General features: G+C 41.6%; 1 protein-coding gene across 8 annotated transcripts in view; it reads right to left on the reverse strand.

Annotated features, from left to right (window-relative positions):
• Positions 1-3099: 3099 nt before the first annotated feature.
• The window catches only part of Polq (DNA polymerase theta), a 102081-nt gene continuing 77414 nt past the window's right edge, over positions 3100-27766 (reverse strand). For 3 of the 8 annotated variants that reach the window (XM_039088124.2, XM_039088126.2, XM_063270381.1), the window contains 11 exons: positions 26212-26405; positions 23025-23162; positions 21737-21911; positions 16289-16415; positions 15612-15727; positions 12402-12586; positions 9858-9969; positions 7977-8101; positions 5716-5869; positions 4390-4505; positions 3100-4002 (listed from right to left, as the gene is read on the reverse strand). In XM_039088124.2, coding sequence (XP_038944052.1) covers positions 3889-4002; positions 4390-4505; positions 5716-5869; positions 7977-8101; positions 9858-9969; positions 12402-12586; positions 15612-15727; positions 16289-16415; positions 21737-21911; positions 23025-23162; positions 26212-26405 — 1556 coding nt within the window. In that variant the 3' untranslated portion in view covers positions 3100-3888. 8 annotated transcript variants of the gene reach the window in all.

Here is a 27766-nt window from a genome sequence, read left to right on the forward strand (position 1 = left end):
TTCTAAACATCCCATGTCCTCTCATGTGTCTGATATAGCAAAATATCCCTTCACTTGTGCTTCAGTGAAACGTTCTTTCATGTGCATGCCCCAGCAAAACATTTGACATAACTGACTTTCCAAAGAAACCGGAAGTTTCCACTTCATTAGCAGCAATAGCTACTTATACTCATGTTTCAGTCTTCTATTTTGTTCCACTGGTTTGCAAGTCTGGTTTTGTCAGGACTGAACCATTTTTATTATTGTGGCTCTGCTATATGAGGTCTGCAATGGCAGCCTCTAGTGTTCTTACTTTTGTTCAAGGTTGTTTTGGCTCTTCAGGCTCTTTGGTGGGTCCATATAAATTTTAGGATAGTTTTTTATTTTTTTTTATTTCAGTGAGGAATGAGATAAGGAATTTGACTGAGGTTGTATGGAATCTGTAAATGATTTTGATAGATTGGTCATTTTCACAAAAAATAAGTCTACCAACCCACGAACATGGGATATCTTCCCGTTTTCTATTGTCTTTACTTCTTCAGAGGTAAGTTTTCATTGTGAAGTCCTTAACTGCCTTAGGTTTACTCCTAGTATTTTATTTTCTCACGGGTTATTATGAATGCAAGCATGGCCCCGATATTTCACTGTGCATTTGTCATTGGTGTATATAAAAGCTATTAATCTTTATGTTTCTGTATCATGACACTTCCTGGAACTGTTGACTTTTTCTACAAGTTTTCTGGTAGAATTTTTTTTAGATATCACAAGTGTAGTATCATGTCATCTAAAAATGGGAGTGTCTCTCCTCCATTTATATCCCTTTAGTCTCCTCTTGTCTTGTTCCAGCTAGTGCTTCAAGTACAATATTGAATCGGAATGAGGATAAATGGAAGCCCTGTCTTGTTCCTGATTTTGATGGATTGCCTCAAGTTTTTCTCTTTAACACTGGCTGTGAGTTCCACATATATAGCTTTATTATGTTGATATATTGCCTCCAGTACTACTCTTTCTGGACCTTTTGTCATGAAGGTATGTTGGATTTTGTCAAAAGCTTTCTCTGAATCTACTGAGATGACTGTCTTTTAAGTCCATTTATGTGGTTTATCACATTTATTGACTTGTATGTGTTGAACTTCTCATAAAGCCAAATTGGTCATGTTGGATAATCTACTTCTACTTGCTTTGTGAATGTTTTATTTATTGAGAAGTTTTGACTCTACGTTTATCAGGGATATTAGCCTGTCGTTTTCATTTTTCCTTGTTGTTGGTGTTGTTGTTGTTATCTTTGCCTGGTTTTGGTATTAGAGTGATGTTGGCTTTATAGAAAGAACTTGGGAATGTTTCTTGTGACCCCTTATAATTTCAGAAGGGTTGTTGACATGCTTTGACAGACTGGTAGAGTTACATTATGAATCAAACTTGGCCTGGATCTACTTTAGTTGGAAGGTTTTATATTGCTGTCTTAATTTTCTTTTTTGTTATAGGTCTAAGTTGTTGGTTTGTTCTTGGTTTAATTTTGGTGACTTGACTGAATGTAGAAATTTGTCCATTTCCTTTAGATTTTCTACCTTGTTGGAGTACAGAATTTTCAAGTATTCTCTTTGGTGTCTGTTGAGATATTTCCCAATTCGTTTTTGATTCTGTTCATTTAGGTTAGGTGTCCTTTCCTTCAGTTAGTTGGAGAAAGTGTCAGTCTTATTTTTCTTCTTAAAGAATATGATATTATATGTCTTCTTTATTTTGTTCGTTAATTTCTGCCTTCTTAAAAATTTTCATGCTAAAAAAAATTTTTTTTCATGCTATTTACTGAGCTTGGCTTGGTCCTGCATTCCCAAATTTAGAGTTACATTATTAAGTCATTCACTTGTGCTCTGGGTTTTTAATGTTGGCCCTTACAGCTATAACTTTCTCTTGTAAGAATGCTGCTAATGTGTCCAGATGTTTTGCTATATTTTCATTTAGTTCTAAGGTTTTAAAAAAATTGACACTGTTCTTTGACCTACTCATCATTTAGCAAAGTTAACTCTTTATGAGTTTGTGTGGTTACCAGAGGTTTGTTTGCTGTCGATTTTAATCTTTATTGTATTGTGGCCAGATAGAGTGCAGTGACTTATTTCAGTCTACTGAATCTTTGCAGACTTGTTTTGTACCCAAATATGAGGTCTTATGTTAGAGAAGCTTCTGTGAAAGCTGAGTATAATTTAGCTTTCAAATTCTGGATTATCTTTGTCATTTTAATCAAATTTATGTTTGTGTTTTCTTGACTATGTCAGGCACTTTTCTCTTTAGCTCATTCTCGCTGAGGTTGTTTTGTTTTGTTTTGTTTTTTTCTTTAAATGTCTTGAATTCTTTATCATTCTTTTTTAGAGGTTCATTTAGGCAATTCCCATTTTGTATAAGACTGGTGGATTTGGGGGGTGGGAATACTTCCTTGGTCTGTCATGTTTGTGTTTTGTAATGAGATCTAGTCATGTGGACATATCAGGCTGGGATATAGCACAGGATGTGTGGGCTGGGTTGGGCTTGAAAGCTGGCTTAGGTAATATAAAGTCAGGTAGATACAGTGGGCTATGATGGCACATGGGATATGCACATTAGTACCAGTGTAGAATTTGGAGCACGGGGCTGGGGGCTTGTTAAGGAGTGTGTGTGAAGGTAGAATCAGATAGATTCACCAGGCTTCAACCCACTAGAAAACTGAGAGAAATACAGATTTTTCTTCTTGAGAAACACAGCATACAGACATATACCTGTATATATACAAATATGTATATGCATATATATACAATATATACAATATATATCTATATACATATGTGTGTATGTATTTATATAATACCTCAAGGAATAATGAAGCAGGAAGGGGCAGTTCATGCCTATAAACCCATCATTTAAGAATGGAGGAGTCAGGGCTGAGAGTTTGGGGCCATCTTCTGCCCCCTTGCCCCTCCCTACCCATCCATCCAACTGTATCTGATGAAACAGGTATCTCTTTTCATCATGATTAATACACACAAAAATCCAATTATAACTAAACATTCTTAAATGAGAAAATCAATAAAGGACAAAGGTTTCTGATACTCTTAGATCAAATAGATCAAAAAAATAAAAACATTAATATGTTTCTCATAAATTTATTTGAACAGCAAAAGGATATTAGTTATGAGTAAAGAAATTCAATGTTTTGAGCCTGAGAATTCTCTCCATACCACAAATACGGATGGAGGCACTAAGGGGCTCGCAAAAGGGCATTTTTCTGGCCTGGCAGTGTTAGATTCAAGTGTCTCAATGTCTAAGCTGACAGACAGTTCATTTTAAGAGCATTCCAATCCTTCCTTGTCGGAACGGTGAGGAAAAGAACAAGCAGCAACAGTTCATGAAAACTCATTTCTAGATTCCTTCCACACATATTAACTATCTTATAGAATTTCAATTTGAGATTTTAAAATTCGACTTCAGAAGCTTTACTGTAGGAAAAGGCCACACATACTGCATAGCTCTAATGACTGAGACTGAGCACTGCCCGAGGCTCTTGAGGGATTACATCATGAGTGCCGGAGTCCTTGACAGGAATAAAAATGGCCCTGAGGCAGCAGCTCCACTCCTTCACAATCTACACAGTTGAGGACCCAAAGTGCTAAGTGCATTTTTCAAGCATACATTCTGAGACTGTTTAACGCTCCAATAAATTATGAAAGACAAATTCATAGATGCTCTTTGAGAGTGAGGATAACGAATAAATCTCCCCTCAAAGCCTTGTAACACCACAGGGACCAGAAGAGGTAGACATTAAAGCCCGCTAGAGACCTGCTCGTTTAAGTGCATCGTACTTGAGAGCAGGCGAAAGGGCAGACTCTGCTTTCTGAGTGACTGTGTCCCAGGCTGCCCTGGGACCTGGGCACTGCACCATCACACATCAAAGTCCTTCAGCTCCCCCCAGCTGGCACCTATTTTCACTTTCACTTTCAGCTTCACAGAAAGTTTAATAGCACATTCCATTTCATTCTTGACAATCTGAGCTACCTACAAATAAAGAAAAGAGGTTAATAAACTCCTCCCAATCAAAGGAAGTCTCCCAGCTCACCCACAGAGAAACAGAAACCAGACTGGGGCCCTGCTTTCAGTGTTGTTCAAACACAATCAGAAATGAGCCAGGCATTCAGACTGCCCTGCACTGAGGAGAAGTTCAGAAGTGGAAACCCTCAGGGCAAGGCCTCAGACAAACACATCCACATCAAGAATCCTCTTCCTTTCAGTATGAAATCAGCATGCTTAGCTTTTCTCCCTACAGGGAGTCAACAGTTACGCAGCCAGCCTGTGCTAGAGAGGTCTGAATACGATGTGCAAAGAACCAGTCATTCTGACCCCCACCGTCTGCTGCCAACATCATAGACTGACACTGAAAAATACCTGAACAACATCCTCTTCTGCCACTTCATATAAAAGCTCGTCGTGAAGTTGAAGGATGAAGAATCCTCCTCTCATAGGACAAAACATCCCTTTAACTTTTCTCTTTGGCAACAATCCTGCTCCAAAAAAAAGCAAAATTGAGCAACATGTCATCAAACGAGAGGAAATTGGAATTTGTTTTCTTTTGTTCTTAGGAATTTTGAGAAACTTGAAATTTTAACTAATATTTTAAAACACGTAGGTCTTGAAACTATCAAGAAAATACTGGCTGCTGCCTAGCAGGCAAACTCAAATTCCTAATAACTTCATTGCAGAAAGAAGGAAGTAAATAAGATATGAAGAGCTCACTCTAGGAGCTCAAGAGATGGCTCGGTGGTTAAGAGCACTGACTGCTCCTCCAGAGGTCCTGAGTTCAATCCCCAGCAACCACATGGTGGCTCACAACCATCTGTAATGGGATCCAATGCCCTCTTCTGGTTTCTGGTGTGTCTGAGACAATGACAGTATATTCACATACTTAAGATAAATAAATAAATCTTCAGAGCTCACTCTGAAACCTCTCTAAGTACCTTCCACCCATGGGCTGAGCATTACTCCAGGGCGCAGTCCATGTACTGAGCCACAGAGCATCCCTGTGTGCAAAGTCAAACTTACAACAGCACTACAGACGGTTTTGCTGGGTGTGCCCTTTTGATCACCTCTCACAAATTAACAGGTATGTGATACAAAATGGCGCAGAAGCAGGAATACATTATTTTTAAGTTAGACATCAGAGAGATTTGCAGAAATACATAATAAAGTAACCTAGGACTAATTTTCTTCTGTTCCAAAAATATTTACATCCATAAAATTATGTTGCTCATGTTACGGATGGTGTGCACAGGTGTGTGACTATCGGTACAGGAGCCTAAGGTCAGAGGTGTTGGTTCTGTTGGAGCTGGAGTTACAGGCCACAGAGAGCCTTTTGATGTGGGTGCTGGGGACTGAAGTCAAGTGCTTTGCAAGAGCAGTATGCATTCTTAACCTTTGATCCATCTCTTCAGCTCCCCCTTTTTCGAAAGGTTTATTTTTATTATTGTCTTAAAATGTTAAACCAAGCCTGAAAATTCTTTAATTTCCAATGTGGTAACTATAGCATATCTAATCTATATAAATAATAGTTCTTTGGTATCATTAATGATTTCCAAGAGTATAAAGACATCTGATACTAAAATATTTGAGGATTCTTAGAAATGAAATATAAAATATGCCCTCCCCACACCCACCTTTCAGGTGCAATCATTTCCGCCATGTTGGCTCTACCAAGTACCTCACGGATAGACAAACCTGCTCGGTCACTCTGGAGCATGCTTTCCCGATGACCATGGGATTTGAAGGTTGGATGGAAGGTCTCTAGCTGCTTCTGGATGTTAACTGTGGCTACTTTGACTATGTCAGCAGCTGAGCCTTGAACTGTTGTGTTGATGGCCTGACGCTCAGCCTATAAACGACAATCACAGGGGCTTAATGACAGGTCTCAATTCGCCTCGGTACCCACAGACCAGTGATCATATCTGCAGCCAGAAATTTGAAATGTGACGCAGGACATCAACAGGTAGGCGACATCCTACAAACGACAATCTTCAGCCCTGCCTTCTGGCCTAAGCATAAGGCTGGATTGCTTTGGTTTAAATCCATTTCTGGTCATTCTATTCTCCTGGGAAAAGCAACATAAACTCTCTGTGAATAAAAGTAGCACCAGAAAAGCTCAAATCATTTCCTTGATCTTTCATATGCAATGCCTGACACTCTGCAAAAATTAACCAGGACAAGGAGTTGAGGCGGTATAAATGCTGTTTGTTTTACAGAAAATTAAGGAAAACAAAAGCCCAGCTAACATGATTGCTGTCCACCATGTCTTGATTCTGGAAGAAGGCTCTCAACCGAGAGTCAGCAGACATCTGACCATGCTGCTGGACGTCCTACCCTCTGCTGTGTTTGACATGGTCCTCGTTCTTAAGAGACTAAAGTCTTGTGGGGAGGTTGGTAGAAAAGAAAAGAAACCAGATAAGATGGTGGTGACAGTGACACAGGTAGGATAATGGTGGTGGCAGAGTCTAAGCTGGCGACAGATAGCAGTCACCGCAGCTTGTTAAGAAGAAGATGAATAAAAAACTTGTAAAACTAAAAAGTGCAATGAATCTGTAGTGACAAACCAGGAGATTCTGTGGAAAGGAACTTGTGGAGAATTTGGGTCTCACTCCTGATGGCCTCCGTAGATCGTCTCTGGCACACTAGTGTGGTTTTGGGGTTATATTAATCCCTCTCAGATGCCGATCAAGTTTTGGTTTGTATGTTATCCCCTACACTGTTGACGGAGAGTCCACCATTTAGACCTGACAGAAGGATGAGCACATCTTTCTCACGGCCCACAGGAAGGAGCTCATAGGGACAGGTCCTTCCATTAAAAACCTTACAGCATCTAAAAAACGCCAATTATCTTCTCCTCATTTCCACTCTGAACATAGAATAGGCTTCAAGAATCTGTTCCAATACACACCTCCTCCCTGAAATTAAATAACTGGGAATACGGAGAGGATGGTTTTATACACTGCTTGCTTTCGTCCATGATTTAAGACCTGTGTTTCTATGAGGAATAATTAGTGTCTAGTTGAGTCAGACGATAAACAGTCTGAATGGCTGCTGTGCAGACACTGGACAGTAAAGATGTGATAAAAAGCCAGTTGTTATTTAAGGCCCAACTCACATCACTGTCCTGACAGCTTTGGATACCAGACAGAAGCTGTACAATAGACACTGGCATGCAAAATTATGGAGAAATGACAGAACAAAGTATGTTAAAACTGGGGAATTTGGACAATAATAGCAGCTTAAATGTGCAGATATTTTATGACTTCCTACAATTTAAAAGCAATTCTGATAATCATTTAAGCAACTATCTTCATGGATCTATAACACTATGTTACAGCAGCCCTGTTAATTACTCTGGACAACTAATAACCTCTAATAAAACAGTCAAAAGAATAAGTAGAACTAAGAGTATCCGAGTCTAACAACTGGAAAATGTTAGCAAACGTGACACAAGGCAGCAGGAAGTGAAAGGCAGTGGAGCTTATGCTGAGCCTGGTGGTGCAGGGCTGTAGTCTTAGATATACAGGAGGCTGAGGCAGGAACATAACAATTTTAAGGCTTTCCTGTGTTATAAGGGTGAGACTGGACAGTCTGGGCTCTGTCAGAAAGTTGTAGGAGGGAAGGACAAACAGAGATGAAGATGGGTATGACCCAGCACTACAGTGCTTGCCTGTCATAACTGATGACCAAATTCAACCCCAGCACTGGGAAGAAAGTATTTACTTATGACCTGCCACCAAAACTAAAAAGTATCACGCTCAAGTATTAAGTGACCAGATGTTTACATTATCCTTCCCTAAACAGTGTCATCACTCCAACAGTTCCTTATAGATCCAGTGGCCAACTTTGTTTATTCAGAAAATCCAATTATGTAGTGTTTCTTAAAGGAACATTACAGTCTTTATTGAATGGTAAAAGTCTTTGAAACATTAAAACTCAGAAAAATTTCAACATACGTGTGCCTTATGATAAGGATTATTGTCTTTGATTCCTGGCAAATATCTACGTCTTCCCAAAATTGTCTCAACAAATCCATCTCTTCTACAGTTCTTCACTGTGTCCCTCATGAAATGATTAATCCCTAAAAGAAAATACAAAAACAATTATAACCAAAATCTACCTTGTGTGTCATTGATTTTCCTTTGTTCTTGTTCCTCTACTCATAGCAGCCCTAGCTCCTGTCTGTCACACAGTGTCATGACGAGACCATCTGCATTCATCTACATTCTAACCCCTAAAGGGCCTTACTTGCAGGTGTCATGTCCATGTGCTGAATGTGGGGTTCCCACAATCTCTTTCCCTCTCTCCATTTTTCTGTCATACTCCTACTTCTTAAATTTCAACTCCAAGTTAGGAGGTAGAAGGGGACAGTCATCTATAAAATGCCTCAGAATATGCGTAGCCCCAAACCCACACACAGACACATGGCCTGCAGAAAGTAGGTGGCATCTGAAAAACCTCACTGGATCACCTAAGACATGCTGTGATTCTAATTACCCTTGCTTGTTTTAAACAAAGTCTTCTATCTTTGGAAGAATTAAGGCAATTTTACTTAAACTTGGGGGGAAAAAATCAGAAACACAGGGTAGTTAAAAAAAATAGGCACCTACAGTAAATATCTCAATCCAGCAGTAACTCCAGTTAAGCATGAACTGCCTGCTTTCAGCCATGGGAAGTTCAATCCTCTATCAGTGAGCAGCGCCCACCTTGTTGCCTCAGAGGATCAACACTACTTCTAGATGTTTCCCCTTCTCTTTCATGTGCGGGATGGGCAGGGATTAATCCACAAACTAGAGTTGACACTTTGCTTGGAAGACCTGAGAAGGTGAAAAGTAAACACATTGTCCTTCCTACCGGCTACCCTCTGTTAAGTACGTTAAAAAGAACTTAAGCTCTGTGAGGACACGAATTAGTCTCCTGTTTAGTGTTATTTCTACAAGGCCCAGACTGTTTCAAACATGATGAGTTATCTACAAAGCATAGTAGCTGTCATCCCAGGGCCCTTCATTTCTGCATAGATCCATTCTGCCTTTCTTCCTTACAGTGCTTTTGATACATGGCCAATGGCTTTCTGAGTACTATGATTTCATTCTTGCAAAGAAAAAACAAAACAATACAAACCTCTTGTCAGCACAGGCTTTTTTTCAAGGGACTGCTGATTGGCCCCTTGTCTCTCTTTATCTACCTATCTGTCTGTCTGTTTGTCTATCTACCTGTCTATCTATCTATCTACCTACCTATCTATCTACCTACCCTTCTCTCATATATTACATACCAACCACAGCTTTCGTCCCTCCTCTCCTCACCCCAAACTCCCCTTTCCCTCATGTTCTGTGTCTTGGCTGAAGCACAGAATATATGACTACATACAGCTGTCAAAATTCACAGAAAAAATATATATACATATATATACACATACATATATATATGAAAACAGTGACTTTAATTATATGTAAATTATACTTTGATAAGCTTTTAAAAGAAGAGATAATTTAAGGTGTGTAAACTGCTCTATCATAACAGTCACTGAGAGTTTCTAACACAAATAATAAATGTTTTACTGTCAATCTAAAGCTATCTAAACCTAAAATACAAGTCAATGTCCACATTTTGTTGGTAGGCACAGTGTAGAGCACAGATAGCAAGTGTGCCTCCTTACATCTGACTCTGCCTTTATTTAAACAAGCTGACCTTAATACATAATGGCATTAAGCTGCACGCTACTTGCCCTCAATAATTCCTGGTAAAACTTCTGATTAATAAAGATTTAAATAAACGTCTATAGCATTAGTTTAATTAATGTGGTGAATACAAGATCCTTAGTTTAAACTTCTTACCTTTATACCTGGACTTGAAAGAGTCGATATAGCAAGCAGCATCATTTTCTTTAATGCCCATCTGCTCTCCTAACGATTTAGCTCCCATCCCATATATAATTCCATAGCAAATCTGAAAGGGAGGCATTATACTCAGTAAGTTGAAGGTCATAACCAAACAAAACTTAAGGATACAGTGTTCATTAGAATTGATACCTTGGTAAACTTTTTACTTCATAGAGAACCATAGAAATGGTAAGATCAGATGTAGTGGGTTGACCCCCAGAAGCTGATACCCAGCAAACATCTGTTCTGCCTTTGAGCATTACTTTGTGGTGTAACAATACGAGTGACTAGGAATCGGGAGGAGAGCAGTCAGGATAGGAAGACGGTTTCTGTGCTGATGAACCCAGCAGCCGTTAGAGCAGGTTGTACTCCCCAGAGTATCTCAGCGGTGTCTGCTAAAGAAGTGCCTACAAGTCTGCAAAGAAAGTTTTGCAAATATCCCTGTCCTTGCCCACTGGTAAGACAGGAGCAAGCAGTTTGAGAACAGGGGAAACTTCTCTAGAAAGAAATATCTTCAACTTAGAGCTGCCTAAAGTCCAACATCCCAAAATGCAAAACTCATCTGGATTAAACAAGCCAGTAGGACTTGTTGAAGGAGGCAGAGGAGAGATGGCTCAGTGGTTAAGAGCACTGACTGCTCCTCCAGAGATCCTGAGTTCAATTCCCAGCAACCACATGGTGGCTCACAGCCATCTGTAATGGGATCTGGTGCCCTCTTTTGGTGTGCCAGTGACAGTGTACATTAAATAAATCTTTTTTTTTTTTAAGTATTAAACAAAACCTTGGAGGTAAACTTTGGAAACTATACAGTCAATAGCAGGTCCTGCCCAGAGTCATGCATGGTCCTGCCACAGCCACGTGACCTCTTTATCGCTAAATGCTTTCATCAGAAACATGAAACATTTGTATTAGGAGACTGCTGCAATAAAAAGTGATGACTCGTGGGTATGTAGGAAACGGGCACAGTGACTTCCTTGTGAATGTTAATAAAATATTGAAGGACAGCTTCCCGCTGGGTGGCAGTGGGTGGCCTTTGTCCGTCAGGTGGGTCTCTACAGAGCGAGCTGCTCAGCCAGGTCAGCACAGAGAAACTGTCTCAAAACAAAACACAACAACCAAACAACAACAACAAAAAAGGATTCCTTGCTTATCAGATAAAATGCTTATCAAAATCCTAAAACTTTTCATGTGACACACTAGGGGAACCCCATTCTCTTTTCTTAAATATTTTGTGGGATTTCTAAATTTTGTTTTAAGATAGGATCTCACTGTGTAGTTCTGTCTGGCCTGACTTGCTATGCAGATCAGACTGACCTTGAATTCATGACGCTGCCACCACCACCTCCATCAAGCCCGCCTGTGCCCTGGGGCGTGAAAGTGTATGTCACCATACCAGGCCAAGGGCTTTTTTACTTAAAACTCTTGTTGATTCTTCCAGCTTTTAAAAGTATTTTGTTGTGATTCCAGTGTACGTGTCTGCTTTAGCTCAGTGTGGTCTGAAGTCTCAGCAAAACTGGGATTGGGTCACTTGGTGCAGGTTGAGACAGGGCAGACATTGTTCCAGCATGGTCACTGCTCAGTCAGGAGAGCAGTGATGAATACACACAGCATTCCCTGGATTACTGTGGGTTCAGAAGTCAGAGATACTGATGCTCCCTACGTCTCCTGACTTCACTACTTATATCCGTGTAAACAAATCCAACTCTGTGTCTGTCCCCTCTTCTGTTAAACATGGATATAAGTGACACCTATCCAAGAGTGGGCTTAATTACAGGGACACTTGACCTGTGTTACTCAAGGTTTGACTCTTGCTAAATGCAGACTCAGGAAAGAGCAGCTAGCTTTTTAAACAGTGGGGACAGGTGCTGGTGCCCTGCACTGGTGAGAAGCAACATTCACACCAGCTAAGTCTGGGGTGAAAGGGAACCTAGAGCAGGTCTCTGGAAATGGCATCTGATTTCCCACAGAGTGTGTGGTTAGGAAATGGTGGTATTAATCTAGCCAGGAAATAGTAACAAGACCTTTGCTAGGTCTGTGACTAACAATGACCCAATGCAAAAGTGCAAGACAGCTGCTGAACGGCTCAGAGCTCTGCCATTCATCATAGCCCAATTCTACGTTCAAAACCACTAGAGACGACGACCTTCCACACAGCATCCTTTGGCTAGATGCTGTAAGAAAATGTAAGACTTTCCGTCAAGACACTTACAGATAAGAGATTTAAAACACACATTCTTCCTCATGTATAACAACTGCTCACCATCCCTGCCACTCGCAGGTAAACACCCACTGAGTACCAGACACCATGACTAGCCACAGATTAGACTTAGATACGCAGGGCTTTCTTGACCCTAAGTGGCCCACAGAGCTTGGTTTAATAAATACCCTGAGACCAATGAATGTGATGTGAGAGCTCTAGAGAGGAATCGTTCAACTGGAATGGTTCCGAGCACTTGATTAATTCTCTTCCCTTGTGTGAAGCTTGTCCACCAGGCTCACCTGCTTTGCCTGTTGCCTCAGATTGTCACCAACAGCATCGGGCTCAATCATCTTCCACTCAGCGGCAATGCTCCTGAACACATCCGCTCCTGAGTTTAAAACTTGAATGAGACGACAGTCACGAGATAAGTGTGCCAGGATCCTCAGTTCGAGCTGAGAGTAGTCGGCAGCCAATATCAAACCACCTGAAAAACACACCTCCTTTAAAAGCTAGTACAGCTCCACACTACGATTAAGTAAGATGACAGAACATAGTTTTATAACTTCAAGGTCATGTGTTCAAAGTTAAAGCCTTACTTCAAGTACAATAAAGTTCATTTCTGTGCATTAGGTTGTAAGTTTTCACTTGTGTGTAATGTGTATGAGCTCCCCCCACCTCCCCATATCTGTTCTTTAATTGTAGGTGCCTTGCTCAGTATTCCCACAGCACCTAGCACACAACCTACAACATTTCTCTCATGCTTCTCCTGATCCTTAGGGCAAGAGACTTAAATTTCCCTTTATACTACAGAAAATCTATACACAATAGGAAAATAGAAAACACTTCATAAAATATACCCATAAGAGATGGCTGTTGCCTGGGACTCAAGCAGGCTCGCAGAGGTCAGGAGGCCATGTCTGACCTAGGTCCTCTGCATATGTTATGGTTGTATAGCCTGGTGGTCTTGCAGGACTCCTAACAGTGGGACTGGGGGGTGTTTCTCACTCTTGCCTGCCTTTGCAGCCCTTTTTCCTCATACTGGATTGACTTGTCCGGGCATGATGCGAGAATATGTGCCTGGTCTCATCATAACTTCCTATGGTGTGTTTGGTTGATGTCCCTGGGAGGCTGCTCTTTGCTGAGGGGAGGTGGAGGAAGGTGGATCTGAAGGAGAGGAGAAGTTGGGGGAAGAGACTGGGGAAGGAGGGAAGGTAAGTGCAGTTGGGATGAAATACATGATAGAATAAATAAAAAGAAAAATAATAAAATATACTTAATATCTCTAAAAAAAGAAATGGCTGTTGAACAAATAAGTAACGGGCAAATTGGTGTTCAGTAAATGTATGTTAAGTGTGCTTTGGTTCAACAATATTGAAGATATTCAGTGAAAAAAAATCAAGTTAGTAGTAGGAGAGGAAAAGTACTAAGGGAATAGACAAGCTTCTTATGGCCTATGAATAACTTGATAAGAAGACTTGAACACAAAGACAAAGATTATGACCAAAGTCAGAAAAGGTATTTTAACTCCTCGTACAGAGGATGACATACATAACAGACTTTATACATAAGTTCACTGAAATAATAAAGACAAAAGAACCTCAGATATAATAAGAGTGCTGAATTTCACTCATAATAAGAGGACTGGGAATTAAACCTATAGCCAGAAATGCATTTCTTCACTTAAAATGGCAGCATCCAGAAATCTTCCCAACACACTCAGGCAAGTGTACAAGGCACACGCAGATGCTACTCCTGTGAAGCAAAAGAGCAGCCTCCTGCCCACTAAGCAGCAATCAGACACTGACACAACTGAGCTAATTTTAATCTGTGACACAGCAAACAAACTCAGAGACTACGGTGCAAACTGAGCACACACGGCTTAAACTTTTTAGTCCCATTTATTTTGTTCTGAGACAAGGACTTGCTGTGCAGCTATGGTTGGCCTAGAACTCACAGATCTGCCTGACTGTGCTGCACCACCACGTCCATCTCCTCCCATTGCTTTACTGATAAGCACAGGCCTTAATATAAAAATGTTAGGTGAAAGGCCCAGCAGAAGTAGATGCAGGAAGATAACTCTTAGGTAGAAGTCAAGAGACCACAAGGCCAAAGCTATGTATACCCTCAAAAGAAATACTGGCAAATATATGATAATTATTTGATGAGATAAGCAACAGCCAATGAAGAACCTTCACTGAGGAAGGAGGTGATGAGCTGAGTAACTGTGGTTTGTGAATGCTAACACCTCCGGAAACCCTGCAGGATGTGCTGTTTGCTCTGGTCTGAGGAAACAGACTATAGCTTGGGCTTATAGGCAGGCAAGCAGAGTTAGCAAGAATTCAGAGGAGCTGTGCATCAAATGAGCGCCAGAACACACACAGGAATCCCTTTGCTGCTCATGTGGGTTACAAATAAGTTTATCCTTCAAAGCGAAGGATCTTCGAAGAAGATGGACCTGCTTTGTCAATGGAGATACAAGTAATTTTAAAAAATATGTTTAAAACAATTTCAACATGTGAGTCTGCTTTCTAAGTGTGAATTTTATAAATTCTAAACAGAGATTGAGGACTCAGAGACTGCTGTTTGGATCCTCGGAGATCTGGTGAGTCAAGCCAGCACCTAGGCAGCCTCTGTCCAGGAATCCCCTCGGCTACACTCTACCCCTAACAAAGGCCTTCTGTGCTCTGCGGGATCTGCTAAGAATTTTCAAATTCTTTGGAACTGGGAAATCTATACAATGTGGCAACTAGAAAACTTCAAATTATGAGCATATTTCACACTAAATTACTATTGAGCAAAATGGCTTTTAAATCCAGCTGTGCTCTGTCCTCAGTGGGGAAATCCCTTACACCACAGAGCGCCGAGGCTTCCTTGGGTTGGACTGGACGTTGTATGCTGGTAGTTCACACTAACCAAGCAAAGCTGTAGCAAAGCTACCTCATCAGACTGTGCATTCACTGTGAAAGTGAAGTTTCTGACAGAACTTATAACAATTTTATACCTGGACTACTCAGTGGGAAAAGAGAAAGGGAAGTAGGCACAGTAATCATCGGGTAATTAAGGAGTTGGGTCACAACCTCCAGGTGTTTTGATGACAGGCAAGTGTAGGACTTAAGGCTGAAGTTGGCCTGGTAGTGAGGCATGAACAGGAAGCAGGCAGACAGGATTAGAAAGCAGAGTCACAGGAGCAAACAAATCAGACAGACAAGCACACCCGCTGCTCCAAGTCAGTGGGGGCAAGTGGGGACAAGTGAGGACAGACACCTCACGACCAGGGAGGCCCACAGAGAAGCAAAGTCAGTCAAGGATGGGCAGAGTCGGCCACATTTCACAGAGGCTTACAGAGGGCATCAGCACACAGCAGCTACTGTGATTCGCCACAGTGGTACTGGGCGGGCACAGCATCTAGCATAGGAAGGACGGGGGCATAATGCACACCTCTGAGTCCTACTCTTAATTCAGGGCTTCTCAATGCCTGTAAACAACCCCTAGAAACAAGGAGCCCCTACCTGGGAAAGGCACAAAGGCATGGCGCATGCTCACTGAAAATGGCACGCCTCTATCTGAGGTCTTCTCCAGCACCGTTCTTTGCCCCGGGTGCAGGCCATAAACCTTCTGATTTTGTCTGTAGTACAAATAAAATCATCAGCTAGAACATGACAAATCTCAGATACATGCAAGGTCTGGTTTCCAATAAAAATAGTATTTCTACCTAAGAAACCTAAATAGCCTAAATCCACTCTAAAGTTTCGGAGAGACAGTAGACCCCTGCTGGGAAACAGCCAGTGAAGCATGGGGCCACTTCTATAACCACCTCCCCATAAACTGCTTCTGAGCCCCCCACCCGCGTCTACCTGCACAAATCTCTAACCAGACCTAAAGTAAAGCATCTCTCTGCTTCCTCTTATCAAGTACATGTGGGGGCAGGGACACTGCTGGCGTGGCCAGCCCCTGCCCTTCCTTACTGACAAGTCACACTGTCGTGGCAGTTGAACTCTAGGGCAGGTCCGCTGCCTTTACCATCAGTCAGCCTCATCCAGCCTAGGATTTGAAATGGATAACGTCTAGAACCAAAATGCTCTGTCTGGTATATACACCTAAACACATTGCACTGTTTATACAATGGCGTATTTAGAGCCATCACACTCTCAAGAGAATAATGTCAACATAGAGAAATGAAGCTTACCTGGCCATCGCGAGCTGGCCCTTGCCTGAAGCTTGAGAAGGTGGGCTCTCTCTTACTAGTGTTGGCATTTTAATCTCAAAATCTCTTGGCACATTTTGGATATTGGGTTCTGTAAAGGTTATCCGTCCTAAAAATCAAGAAGAAATGAATTAGAAATATGAACCTGACAGTCACTGACTCGTAGCTTTAGTGCCTCAGAATGATGTTTTCTGAACCCAGATGGGGCTGGCAGGATGGTTCAATGGGTAAAAGCACTTGCTTCCGTGCCTCACAGCTCAAGATAAATCTCCAGACTGCACAAGGAGGAGACAACCGAGTCTACCAGTTGTCCTTGTGACACACACTCCTCACACGTGACATGAAGCAAGGGCATGTATAACGCACTCGCAGTTATGAACCTAATCAGATGCCTTATGAGTGTACTCAACAAGGCTAACGCACTCGCAGTAAAGAACCTAATTAAATGCCTTATGAGAATACTCAACAAGGCCACACTGGGGTTCTGCTTCAAGTTTTCCGCATTCTCACAGATTCACAGCAAGCACAAGGTCCTTCTGAGAGTAATCAGCTACAGTAGTGTGCTCTCCATTCAGCTAGTTCTCTAGAAACAGTGTGCTGACAGGAACACCCTGGTAAACCGAGCCACGCCTACAACTGAATGAACGAGGAAGCATGATGACTGGAGCAGACACACTAAGGGTCCAACCTCAGGAGACATGGCTGCTAGTGCCTGGCAGCTGGTGTCAAGGCACAAGACAGAACACCTAGGACAGAGCAGGTGACACTGACAAGGACAACTGGGACCAGTGAGAGGTCTACTCCAGTGAGGGGCAACCAGGGGACTGCAATTTCAGCCTCACCTCAGCACCATCATTCAAGCATCAGCAACAGCACTGACACAGTGGGAAACGAGAGTCAGATATGATCAATTTTCTAGTAGGCAGAAACTACTTTAAAAATAGTTTCTCTGAAATATCTTGGTGTGAATATAAACAAGTAAGCAAAAGATCTATACAAAAAGAACTTCAAGTCTCTGAAGAAATTGAAGAAGATCTCAAAAGATGGAATCATTTTGGCTCTAGACGTTATCCCATGCTCATGGATCAGCAAGATTAACCTAGTAAAAATGGCCACCTTACCAAAAGCAATCTACAGATTCAATTGATGTAATCCCAATCAAAATGCAAACTCAATTCTTCACAGAGATAGAGCAATTCTTAAATTCATTTGGAATAACAAAAAACCCAGGATAGCAAAAAACTATTCTCAACAACAAGAGAACTTCTGGGAGAATCACCATCCCTGACCTCAAGCTCTACTACAGAACAATAGTGATAAAAACTGCATGGTATTGGTACAGGGACAGGCAGGTAGATCAATGGAATAGAACTGAAGACCCAGAAAGGACCCACACAACTATGGTCACTTGATCTTTACAAAGGAGCTAAAACCATCCAGTGGAAAAAAGGCAGAATTTTCAACAAATGGTGCTGGTTCAACTGGAGGTCAGCATTAGAAGAATCCAAATCGATCCACTCTTATTGTTCTGTACAAAGTTCAAGTCCAAGTGGATCAAGGACCTCCACATAAAACCAGATACACTGAAACTAATAGAAGAAAAACTGGGGAAGAGTCTAGAACACATCAGCACAGGAAAATTCCCTGAATGAAACACCAATGGCCCAGGCTCTAAGATCAAGAATTGACAAATGGGACCTAATAAAATTGAAAAGCTTCTGTAAGGCAAAGGATCTTATTAGGACAAAACAGCAACTTACAGATTAAGAAAAGATCTTTACCAATTCTATATCAAATAAAGGGCTAATATTCAATATATACAAAGAACTCAAGAAGTTAGATTCCAGAGAGCCAAATAACCTTTAAAAATAGGGTACAGAGCTAAACAGAATTCTCAACTAAGGAATCTCAAATGTCCAAGAAACACCTAAAGAAATGTTCAACATCCTTAATCATCAGAGAAATGCAAATCAAAACAACTTTGGGATTCCACCTCACACCAGTTAGAATGGCTAAAATCAAAAACTCAGGCAACAACAGATGCTGGCGAGGATGTAGAGAAAGAGGAACACTCTTCCATTGTTGGTGGGATTGCAAACTGGTACAACCATTCTGGAAATCAGTCTGGAGGTTCCTCAGAATATTGGACATAATACTACCTGAGGACCCAGCTATACCACTCCTGGCCATATACCCAAAAGATGCTCCAACATATATCAAGGGCACATGCTCCACTATGTTCATAGCAGCCTTATTTATAATAGCCAGAAGGTAGAAACAACCCAGATGTACCCCAAAAGAGGAATGGATACAGAAAATGTGGTACATTTACACAATGGAGTACTACTCAGCTATTAAAAACAATGACTTCATGAAATTCAGGCAAATGGATGGATCTAGAAAATATCCTGAGTGAGGTAACCCAGTCACAAAAGAATACACACGGTATGTACTCACCGATAAGTGGATATTAGGAAAAAAAACTCAGAATACCCACGATATAACTCATAGACCACATGAAGCTCAAGAAGAAAGAAGACCAAAGTGTGGATGCTTCAGTCCTCCATAGAAGGAGGAACAAAATACTCACAGGAGGTAGAGGCTGGGAGGGGCTTGGAGGAAGAGAGGACAGGGGACGGATGGGCAGGATCAGGTGTGGGAGGAGACAGGGATGATATACAGAGGGTCAGGAATTTAAACAGAGGTGTGTAGCAATGGGGTATGGGGAACTAGGGGTAACCACAAGAAAGTCCCAGATGCCAGGAAAGCAAGAGGCTCCTAGGACCCAACAGGGATGACATTAGCTGAAATACTCAACAACAGGAGGAAGAACCTTTAGAGACCATATCCAGAGATTAGGGCTGGCCCCGGTTGAGGGATGGGGCCACCCACCCATCTCAAAAGTATTAACCCAGAATTGCTCCTGTCTAAAGGAAATACAAGGACAAAGAATGGAGCAGAGAATGGAAGAAAGGCCATCCAGAGGATGCCCCACTTGGGGATCCAGCCCATATGCAGCCACCAAACCCAGACACTATTACGGATGTCAAGAAGTGCTTGTGACAGGAGCATGTCTCCTGAAAGGCTCGGCCATAGCCTGACAAATACAGATGAGGATGCTTGCAGACAACCATTGGACTGAGCACAGGGACCCCAATGGAGGAGTTAGAGAAAGGACTGATGGAGCTGAAGGAGTTTGCAACCCCATAGGAAGAACGACAATATCAACCAACCAGATCCCCCAGAGCTCCCAGGGACTAAACCACCAACCAAGGAGTACACATGGAGGGACCCATGGCTCCAGCTGCATATGTAGCAGAGGACGGCCTTTGTCCAACGTCAATGGGATGAAAGGCCCTTGGTCCTGTGAAGGCTCCATGCCCCAATGTAGGGGAATGCCAGGGCATTGAGTGGGTGGGCGGATGGGGGAGGGGCTGAGATAGGGGGTTTGCGGAGGGGAACCAGGAAGGGAGACAACATATGAAATGTAAGTAAATAAAATAGCCAATAAAAATTTTTAAAAAAAGAAAAATAATAGAAAGCCAAGGGGGGGGGAAAGTTTCTCTAAAGCCTTATATTTCTTACAAAGACTTTATTCTTGCATAGCATTTTACATCTCTGAATCGATTTAAAGCCTATGTGCATTTCTTTTCAAACACCACTCTAGGGAATTGCTATCCCCTTCTGTGTGATAGTCTTCAGGGAAATGGGCTCTCTAGTAACCACTACGTATAATTCAAATATTTTAAATGGCTTGGACGTTATTTTTCTAAGTATACTCCTTGAGATCCTGGTTACCTAGCTTATAGCAACAAAGTAAGTGTTTAATTCTTGGTAGCTTTAACATAATTTTCATTAAATGGCTCATTTTATGTTATGAAGCAGAAGAAGGCAAAGTCTTCCCTCGTCAGCACAGTTGAGTTGTGAGTTAGTGAGTTAGTGAGTTAGTGAGTTGTGAGTTAGTGAGTTGTGAGTTAGTGAGTTGTGAGTTAGTAAGTGAGTTAGTGAGTTGTGAGTTAGTGAGTTGAGTTAGTGAGTTAGTGAGTTAGTGAGTTGTGAGTGAGTTGTGAGTGAGTTAGTGAGTTAGTGAGTTAGTGAGTTGTGAGTTAGTGAGTTGTGAGTTAGTGAGTTGTGAGTTAGTAAGTGAGTTAGTGAGTTGTGAGTTAGTGAGTTGAGTTAGTGAGTTAGTGAGTTAGTGAGTTGTGAGTTAGTGAGTTGTGAGTTAGTGAGTTGTGAGTTAGTAAGTGAGTTAGTGAGTTGTGAGTTAGTGAGTTGAGTTAGTTAGTGAGTTAGTGAGTTGTGAGTGAGTTGTGAGTGAGTTAGTGAGTTAGTGAGTTAGTGAGTTGTGAGTTAGTGAGTTGTGAGTTAGTGAGTTGTGAGTTAGTAAGTGAGTTAGTGAGTTGTGAGTTAGTGAGTTGAGTTAGTTAGTGAGTTAGTGAGTTGTGAGTGAGTTGTGAGTGAGTTAGTGAGTTAGTGAGTTGTGAGTTAGTGAGTTAGTGAGTTAGTGAGTTAGTGAGTTGTGAGTGAGTTGTGAGTGAGTTAGTGAGTTAGTGAGTTGTGAGTTAGTGAGTTGTGAGTTAGTGAGTTGTGAGTGAGTTGTGAGTTAGTAAGTGAGTTAGTGAGTTGTGAGTTAGTGAGTTGAGTTAGTGAGTTAGTGAGTTAGTGAGTTGTGAGTGAGTTGTGAGTGAGTTAGTGAGTTGTGAGTTAGTGAGTTGTGAGTTAGTGAGTTAGTGAGTTAGTGAGTTAGTGAGTTGTGAGTTGTGAGTTAATATTGGCCAACAAAGAGGAAGGTAAAAAATGAATGACGAAGCCTGAGTAGATATAAATGAAAATAAATCCTAATCACGAAATCATGCTTAGCTAAACTTCTATTTCTGTATTATTGAACACTATACCAATTATAAAGGCTCATTAAATATTTTATTTTTAAAGTAAAAAATACAATAGAATTGATAAGTACCAAATAAATATGTAACTCTGAAGCTCTTGAGTTGATTTTGTTTTGGCACCATGTGGTCATAGGAATGATAATGTCCCACATGGGCTAAGTGTTTGAGGAGGTTATGGAACTTTTAGGAGCTGTAGCCTTGCTGTAGAAAGTATATCATAGAGCAGGCTTTAAGGGTTTACAGCCTCTGGCCTACAGACACCCAGCTACATGTGAAGGGTTCCACAGTTACCGAAGGACACCAAGTCAAATACAGTCTCGAATACGGAATGCTGTGCCATCGCTGATGCAAGGAAAGTATTCTTTCAGAAGCTCTCCAGCTGCTCTTCCTAGGATCTGGCTGTGTGTGGGGTGTTGTGGGCTTTCTAAGTGCAGTGGAGTTTCACAGGGATGCAAATTCGAGTTCACAGGTCATCACAGGCAAACATCACATATGGAAAGCTTGTCTTTCACAACTGGACAATTCGTGCATTTCTCCTCACCTGTAGCCGTGTGTGACTGTGATACAGGATAGATCCTCTCCATTCTGAGAAAGGGGTTCAGGTGCTTTTCCCGCTGCAAGGGGAAGACCACTTTGGTAATAGCATTACTGATTCTTCTCCATTCCAGTATCAGGCCTGGTAAAGGATGCAAGTCCTTTAACTTATTTAAAATATCCTGAAAAGAAATATAACAAGATGGGGTTGGAATACTGTCCAAATTCAATAGCATTTCAGTCTGTCCCTTGGATAAGTAAAGGTACCTTAAGATTTAGTCTGATAAACCCTATATCCACAACTCCATCATTGTCTGGATGTTTTTATAAGTTCCTATAATAATAAATTTGTGAGTACAGTTTATAAGACAACAATATGGAAATAGCTATTAAAAAGATAAAAATCAATGGAACATCAGTTTCATGAAGCATCTGCCTCCCACATTCCAAGAGTTACAGCATCTCTTTTCCTTGTATTTTTCCTCCTCCATTCTGTCAGTGATTAGAGGCATCCTAGTAGTCGTCCTCCTTGTCCTGATACAGGATCTGCACATTAAGAACATCAGGAGTCTTTTATTTAAAAACAGAGGTTTCTGATTTCATGGTCCTTAAGGAATAAAAACTAAGGAGGCAAAGGACCAGCAGACTAACAAAGAGCTGTGCTGCAAAGAGCCCGAGGGCAGATGAACTGCTCACGAGGTCTGGGTCAAAAGCCCACAGAGGTGCAGCTAGACAGCTCTCCACAGCTGATGTGGCTGCACTTCTAGCCTCATTTTCCCAATGGAACGTCAGTACACCAAGTCCATCTTCCCTTCTCTCCAATTAATGCAGCCTTTGAAAGTAGTGGAGTAAGGGTCTTCAAACGAACCCATGGAAAATGCATCGTTTCTTTAAACTGAAGAAATAACCTTTCAGCCATAATACTTTCAGTGTTCGCATAGATATACAACTCATATTCTACTAAAAACCTCAGCATAAGGAATAATAATAATGTCTGCGAATGTGAGTTCACAAACATCCACATTGCTTAATAATGACCGAGCTGCTAACTCAGACTACAGTCCTGAGTCCCATTGTACAACATCTCCACAGATGAGTGCAGCAAAGCCAGCCACCAACCCACCTGCTTGCTTGGACCTGGGTAAGTTAATATGGTGCACTCTGGCAGTTCTTGATGTCAGAAGCATTTTTTTCATAACACCAACAAACTAAAAGTAGTTCCTACTCTTCCCTGTGCCTACCCCGTGCGTGCCCCGTGTATGCCCCATGTGCGCCCTGTGGGTGCCCCCAAGCACCTTACTAGTGCTGAACCGTCTTCCCAGCCTGAGTTTGCGGTCGCTCTCCGTCCCTCTTCTGGTGGAACCCAGAGTCTTTCTGCCGCCTTGTGTTTTCATCTCTCCATTCGGTGGTAGCTTTAGTTCCAAAAATAAAACCTACAAAAATCAATGCTATTTCAGTCAAGAATCAAATTATAAGTACTGTCATTCAGAAACTATATTTTAAAAGTTATTTGAGAATATAAAATCTACAACGTAACATGGGGTGTTGGGAGGATGTTTCTTTTCAGTATACGACAGCACTGGCCATGCCTCTCCATACTGGGTTAGGAGCTATGAGGAGACTGTTACAAGAGCACAGGCAGACGTGCCAGGCTAAGCCCTGACAGCTGTGCTACTGACACTGAGGCTTGGGTTGCCCTGACTACTGTGAGCTCCTCTAAAGGACCCTTGGAAAACACCCTGCATGGCTACTGCATTTAACTACCACAGAGAAAATCAGGAAAGTCATCCAATCACACCACAACACTGGCCCATAAAGTCCTTTGACATAAAAGCTTGAAGAAGGTGTTAATCCACTGCAGGAGCGATAAGATAGTGAGCGGCCTATGCAGGTAAGAATCCCATGCAACCAAGCCCTCACTAACTCCAACTAGAGGGGCTTAAAGTTAGGTAATTCAGAACCATATTTACTACGCTTGTCATTTGCTTATATACCTTGGATGGGTATTCATGAATCTTGAACTACTTCCCCAATCCAATAATAATTCCAAAAATAGAAACATTTCATATAAGTACAAGATTTTTCCCCCCACAAATTGGCTGAAGAGTGGAGAAGGATATCCCTATGCTTTTCCAATAATGACAAAAATTAAGATATGTTGCATTTCACAATAGGAGCACAACTGGCATCTTAGAAAAGTCAGGCACTGAGGCTTACACTCTAACTGTATGTTATACAAACATAAGTGCACATAGATGTGGCTGCTACACCTAACAAGTAAAATTACAGGAATACCTGGCTAAACTTTAACTGTGTGGGACATAGTTATAGTAAATTATTTTCCTGAAATTTAAGATTTAAGAGCAGCCTATATTTTATCAAGAAATCCCTACAGGTATATGAATGCCAGGATAGGAGAAAAAAATCAGATTAGTGTTGTATTAACAATTATCACTACTCAAATCATCCTGCCACCAATGGCACATTCCTCATCACCCACCAAAATGTTCTGGATTCTCGTGCGCACATGCACGCACGCGCACACACACACAGAGCTTTCTATTTTAATATGCTTTAAACAGTTCGATAGCTGGGCCACTCGCCTCCCCTCCAATACTCCTAAATTATTTCTTACTAAAATCTAAACTCCATCTTTGCTACCCCAGACCCAGCCAGGGTCTTACAAGGCTGGCTCTCTGTCTTCCGCAGCTCTCAACCCTGCATCCCAACCCTGGCGTGGTGATGCTAAATCCTTCTTCTTCCCCTGGTTCCATTGCCTGGGAAATCTAAAGCCCCACCTCTGTCTGCCTGCCCGGCCATTGGCCACCAGCAGCTTTAGTTACCAGTTAGAACTAGCATAGGGCAGAGGCCCTCAGCGTCTCACACATGGGATCCTCGTGCAATTTAGGAATCCATAATGCAAACAGTAAACTCACAACAGATTAGTGAATAGGAAAGTGGAATATTACCAGAGCACACAAACAATCCTAGAAGACACGAACAATCAGTTCGGACATCACAGAGATCTCACTTAGCTACATAGAATTTCTTTATCTTAAATTTCTCTCAGAATTAACTGTGAAAATTTCATATACAGTTATCTCACCTCATTTTAAAACAAAGACCTGGACAGGAACCAATGCATTAAAAGTCTGCTCTCCCCTAAGGTTTGGTCTAGTGAGTGGTTGGCAAGCACCCACTCAAGAAACCAGGCAGAGACAGGCAGAGACAGGCAGAGACCCCATGTGACCTAAGATGGTTCACTGGGTTTGGTTCCCTGAATCATGAATCCTTGTTCACTTCAGGCTACTTGTGTTGAGATCCATATATTCTGTTTTTGATAAGTGTGTTGTAAAATTTTGTACACAGTAACCTGGGTATACAGTTGAAGACTAGAGAATTCAGAATCAATATCAATCTCTCTCTCTCTCTCTCTCTCTCTCTCTCTCTCTCTCTCTCTCTCTCTCTCCCTCATGTCCCCACCCATAAAAAAATGCCCTGAAAGCACTAAAAATTCCAAAACAGATAAAACACAGGCTTCAGAAAAACAAGGTTTCTTGTGTTCTTTAAAATACAAAACTTTCTAGCTTAACGAGGACAATTTTCTTAGGAGTTATAATATTTATTGACCATTTACCATCTATGTGATGCTCACTAAGTATATTTTTACATCATTGCCACAGCCTTATGAGACATTTTTAACCACAACCCTCATTTCACTGATAAAAAAAAAAAAAAAAACGGAGACATAAAGAGTTGGCGTTTTAACTACTCTGATCCAGGGTCATGAAGATAGGTAATGAATGGGGGACGCAGAACTCAAACCCACAGGTCAGCCTCGCAGTCTGTGACATTTACTAAATGTCACATTGCTGGACTGCATATAGAAAACACAAACAGTTGGTGTTCCCCAGAGTATGAACACCTTCACTCAAAAAATTAATAAATAAAATAAAATAAAAAATAAACTCTACCTCTACCTACCCTTTGCAGGGAAAAACTATAGAAAAAAGAGAAAATGGAAAGTATACCAACCTGTAAAAATAAAACAGGAGTAACTTTGTCAAAATTTCAGTATAAAGTTACAAAAATCTTAAATTATGGTTAAAAAAAAGTAACAAAAGTCTCATTTTAATTTACATCTCAGAAAAATATCCAATTTGCCTCTCTAAGGAAAGATGTTGGCGCACAGAAGGCTGAGTGCCTATGAAAGAAGTGGCATCATGGAGCCACAGTTACGCTGTCATTCGCTGCCACCAACTACAGAGCAATGGCTGCCTCCTCGGATGCAGTCAGATCTCCTGGAGCAACATCCAGGTCTCCTTCACAGCACTCCTATCTCAGAGACAACTGGCGCCTGGTACCACACCACTAATCCCAATGATTCTACTTACTGGTTTCATGTTCTTTAGAATTTGACAGAGAGATTAGCTGTGACACATACGTGTTCTTTAACTTGAAAAGTTCCCTGCAGGACACTACCTGTGCGATGTCATCTGCACTTGTAAAGGAGAAGCTGTGGCCAGCGAGTTGATAGGCTTGAGTCTCAATGGCGTCCAGCTTGGCTTGCATGATATGCTTCTGAGTTTCACACTCAGCAGTACTAAAGCCAATTCCATTTAGTTCCAGCAAGGCCAGGCAGTACTGAGAGGGCATCTCCACTTTGCAGAAAATATCTGAAAAAGAAAACGGAATGTGAAATGGTAAATCATCCCCTAGGTCATCAGTTCCTCAGCACTGCTGAACTCAGGACAATCCTCGGCAGCTCCCCAAGCTGTCATCCTGAACCAGTCGTTTAAGCACTAGGAGCCACCTACCCATCTGTGCAAGAGTAGAGAAGCTGGCAGTCCTGAGACTTAGCACACATTCTATGCCAGTCACTCAGAAGGTCATAGCTAATGCACAAGAGGAGCAAGCCTACACTGTCCAAGTCACCTCAAGCAGCTCTCCATGGGGAAAGGCCGGCTGTCAGAACACACCAATCCAAAAGCAGAAGGAAGAAATCTGGAGGGCAGTGAAATAACAAGCAGATCTTTTTCTGATTTCATTTATTTATTTACTTTTAATTATATGTATGTGTCTATGTGCAGGTATGTGTAGGCATGTACACATGACTATGCGTGTCCTCAGAGACCAGAAGAAGATGTTGGATCCTCTAGGGCTAGAGTGATAGGTTCTTGAGTTGCCTGATGTGGGTGCTGGGAATTGAACTCAGGTCCCCTACAAGAGCAGCAAGCACTCTTTTTTTTTTTTTTTCCTTTTTTTTTTTTTTGTTCCGGGGCTGGGGATTGAACCCAGGACCTTGCGCTTCCTAGGCAAGCGCTCTACCACTGAGCCAAATCCCCAACCCCAGCAGCAAGCACTCTTAACATCAGAATCATCTTTCTACCACCAAAATAATCATTTCTAAACAAATTTTAATAGCTTCTCACATTGCCTCTAAAATCTTCCTGTTTCTCAAAACATGACAATTCTGTAGGTACTATGACTGGGGAAGTCTTGATATTGTATAAAATACATCTGACGCTCCCTATCACCCATACTTCATAGTAATACTACATAGTAATAACACCTCAGTCTTCCAAGTATTTGGGATTATAGCAAATGTCTCCATGCCCTGCTTACAATTCAAATGGTTATTGGATGCCTAGGATGTTACCAGTCAAGAGTCTAGCATGATCTTCAGAGACAATAAGAGTGACAGGCTTGGGTTGGGGATTTAGCTCAGTGGTAGAGCGCTTGCCTAGCAAGCACCAGGCCCTCAGCTCCGGGAAAAAAAAGGAAGAAAGAAGAATGACAGGCTTTCCAAGATGTCCGAGCAGAGACAGGGCAGGAGCTGTGATTCAGCTTTGCTGAGCGCAAATGCAGGAGCACCCCTGTAGCACGGGGCCAGTCTTCCCTCTCCTTGGTCACCCTATAGTGGTTTAAAGAGGCTAAGAGTCTGAAACACAAAAGCTCCTTTCTACCCAGAAGCTGCTGATGAAATCACCTCAGAAGAGCATCCTCTATGAATACACAAATCAGTGTGGACTCAGTC

This window comes from Rattus norvegicus, chromosome 11, assembly GCF_036323735.1.
Source record: "Rattus norvegicus strain BN/NHsdMcwi chromosome 11, GRCr8, whole genome shotgun sequence".
Classification (NCBI taxonomy): Eukaryota; Metazoa; Chordata; class Mammalia; order Rodentia; family Muridae; genus Rattus; species Rattus norvegicus.